Source organism: Merops nubicus, unplaced genomic scaffold, assembly GCF_000691845.1.
Source record: "Merops nubicus isolate BGI_N331 unplaced genomic scaffold, ASM69184v1 scaffold13350, whole genome shotgun sequence".
Taxonomy (NCBI): Eukaryota; Metazoa; Chordata; class Aves; order Coraciiformes; family Meropidae; genus Merops; species Merops nubicus.
In genome coordinates this window covers 12,816-15,622 of record NW_008582233.1, presented here as the reverse complement: position 1 = coordinate 15,622, position 2,807 = coordinate 12,816, and the positions used below count along the sequence as shown (strand labels likewise).

Below are 2,807 nucleotides of genomic sequence, written 5' to 3'. Positions count from 1 at the left end.
GTATTGGTAATGCTGGTTGCCCCTCCCAGGGTCCTGCACCTGGTCTTGTTGAACCTCATGAGGTTCACCTGAGCCCACCTCTCCAGCCTGTGCAGGTCCCTCTGGATGGCCTCCTGTCCCTCTGGCATGTCAACTGCACCCCCCAGCTTAGTGTTGTCAGCACACTTGCTGAGGGTGCACTCGATGCCACTGTCTGTGTCACTGATGAAGATGTTAAACAACACTGGGCCTAGTACAGACCCTTGAGGGACACCACTGGTCACTTTTGCCCAGCTAGACGTTGAGCCATTGACCACTACTCTCTGGGTGTGACCATCCAGCCAGTTTCTTATCCACTGAACAGTCCACCCATTGAACCCATATCTCTCCAGCTTAGAAAGGAGGATGCTATGGGGGATGGTGTCAAAGGCTTTAGCAAAGTCAAGATAGATGATGTCCACAGCTCTTCCCTTGTCCACCAGTGCAGTTGCTTCATTGCAGAAAGCCACTAGGTTGGTCAGGCAGGACTTGCCCCTGGTAAAGCCATGGTGACTCTCTTGAATCATCTCCCTGTCCTCCATGTGCTTTGCTGTAATTGTTCAGCGTATAATGAGCTAACCTGAAAGACCACCTGTCCCTTTTCAAAACTTCCTGCCAACAAAGAGGAACGAGCTGAGTAGCACAAAGGTTACTGAGCAAACCCTTCCTACTGAAACCCAGATTGTTATATTTCAACCTCTCTCAGCCTCTAAAATTTATAAGGATCTTTTTCACATCAAAATGATCTGATCCATGCCATGACAATTTAACTAGCAAGAAGGAGACCCAAAACTTCTCTGATCCAGCCAATAAAAGGCCATACCACTTAGCTGAATGCAGGGAGAATTGCTTGGCCGTCTTATTGCTGATCCAGACGTTGCACAACTGTCTTTCCACATGTTTGCAATAGAACATGTGTCTGAAAAGCATCTGGTATCTTGTCAGTGCTTTCCTGGAAAGAAAGAAGAAAGCCATCCAGATTAAGCCCTGTTCTGATTGACAGACTAAGCTGTGAAGGCTGATGCTGCTCGAAGGCAAAGAGACTTTACACAATATGTTCCTTACGCCTTCAGACGCGCACAGATCCGCACTGAAACAATCTGAACCAAAAAAAAAACCCCACCAACCCACATTTGTAGCCATCCCAAAGAATTTCTCTCCAAGGAGTCCCTCCCCCATATTTTCTGCCAGCGGGTACGTCACCAGCCTCCTCCTTCAATTCTCTTGAGAAAGGTCACTGCAGAAAGGTCACTCACATACAAGCTGGGACAGAGGGCTGAAAGCCTGCACTCATGTACCCACTGCCCCCAGACTGCTACAATCACTGAAACAATTCACCAGGATTCTTCAGAAAGATGAAGAAAAAGCAGTAACCAAGCTACAGGCAGCATCACCCCGCCAGCAGCAGATGGGGATGTTTATTTATAGCTTCAGGGACTGGATTCAGGTCTGCGTTCAGACACTTCAGTGTAGGTGTCTACAGAGCTCCAGTCGATACAGTTTGTGAAACCTTACCAAACAGTCTTTTCACTTCCACGGCTACCATCAGAGCTAAGACACTCTGTGCTGAATAAAGAGACATAAGTTCAAAAGCATCACGTCATTAGAAAAGTCCTACTGTGTCAACTGATTTTTTAAAGGGGAAATTAAGGGTCAAACCAATTGTTGGCATTTAACAATTCAACATCTGTCACGCTGTTCATGTAACGCTGCTCGTCCCATTTGCTCTGGCTCACGGTAGCAAGTCTGCAAGAGTTTCTCCAAATCCTTTCCAAAAAGTGACCCGCTCAGTTCCTCATACCTCGACTCAATGTAAAATAGCCTGCTCTAGCCACTCTAGCAACAGCCTGTATCCTTCTGTCTGCAACCAGGGATACGAGAAAGTGCATTTCCTTCTGCTCTTCACACTTCTGAAATGCTTGATTCTCGCATGGAAACCCTCTTGTGAGAGTTCCTGCTCCTGGGGGAGGTACTTCAGAAAGTCATGGACAAACAGAAACTGGGTGACCAGTCACAAGTAAAACTGGGAGTCAAGCTGAGAAAGCATCTTCTGATCTATGTCTTCCCACCACTTAAAATGAAAGCTTGACTTTCCAAGCATGCCTTTGGCACTGTATAGTAGGGCTCTACTGAGGAGACAATCCATATTCCATAGCCTACAACTGGGGCAAGCAGGAAGGGCTCAACAACCCCAAGGCACTCCCTACTAGTCAGCAACTTATCACTTTAACAATACAGGCTTTCCAGTATTTTGCTGTGTGGAAACACACTTCAAGACCATACAAAAGCTTCTGCTTTTTTTTTTTTTTATCTTCAGTGCATTGACACTTTACCTGTTTATAATAAGTGACAGAGGCCACTTAACAATGTAGTCAAAGGAAAATGCCTCCAGACCACTGAGGGTGAGCTCTGTGGGATCTGCACTGATTATGGCCTTCTCCTGTTTTGTTTCTATGGCCAATACTCTCAAGAGCTGTGTAATGAGGTCATGAGGCATCAAGTCAATCTATAAAGGAAGAAGAGGAAAAAAAAACATGAAGCCACAGGATACTCACAACTACTGCATAAAAACAGATGTATGGCAGAAATGCAAATTATCAGAGTTGCTCTCAAGTCATCAGACCACTCAAGAAGCAGTAGTGAATGGTATGATCTGGACAGGGCAGCAGCAGACACTGGAGCCGTGTCTCTGTAGTGGTTAACAGCTACAGACAAGAAGCTCAACACGACCCGAAAACATGCGCTCACAGCCCAGAAGCCACTGGCAGCCCGGGCCGCCCCCCCCGCAG

General features: G+C 46.6%; 1 protein-coding gene across 1 annotated transcript in view; it reads right to left on the bottom strand.

The window, feature by feature from the left end:
* Nucleotides 1-841: 841 nt before the first annotated feature.
* TUBGCP2 (tubulin, gamma complex associated protein 2) overlaps nt 842-2,807 on the bottom strand; it is a gene marked incomplete at both ends in the record, with an annotated part of 11,930 nt that continues 9,964 nt past the window's right edge. Inside the window, 2 exons of the mRNA XM_008937112.1 lie at nt 842-970; nt 2,352-2,524. Of these exons, the coding sequence (XP_008935360.1) occupies nt 842-970; nt 2,352-2,524 (302 nt within the window). The remainder of the gene's footprint in view (nt 971-2,351; nt 2,525-2,807) is intronic.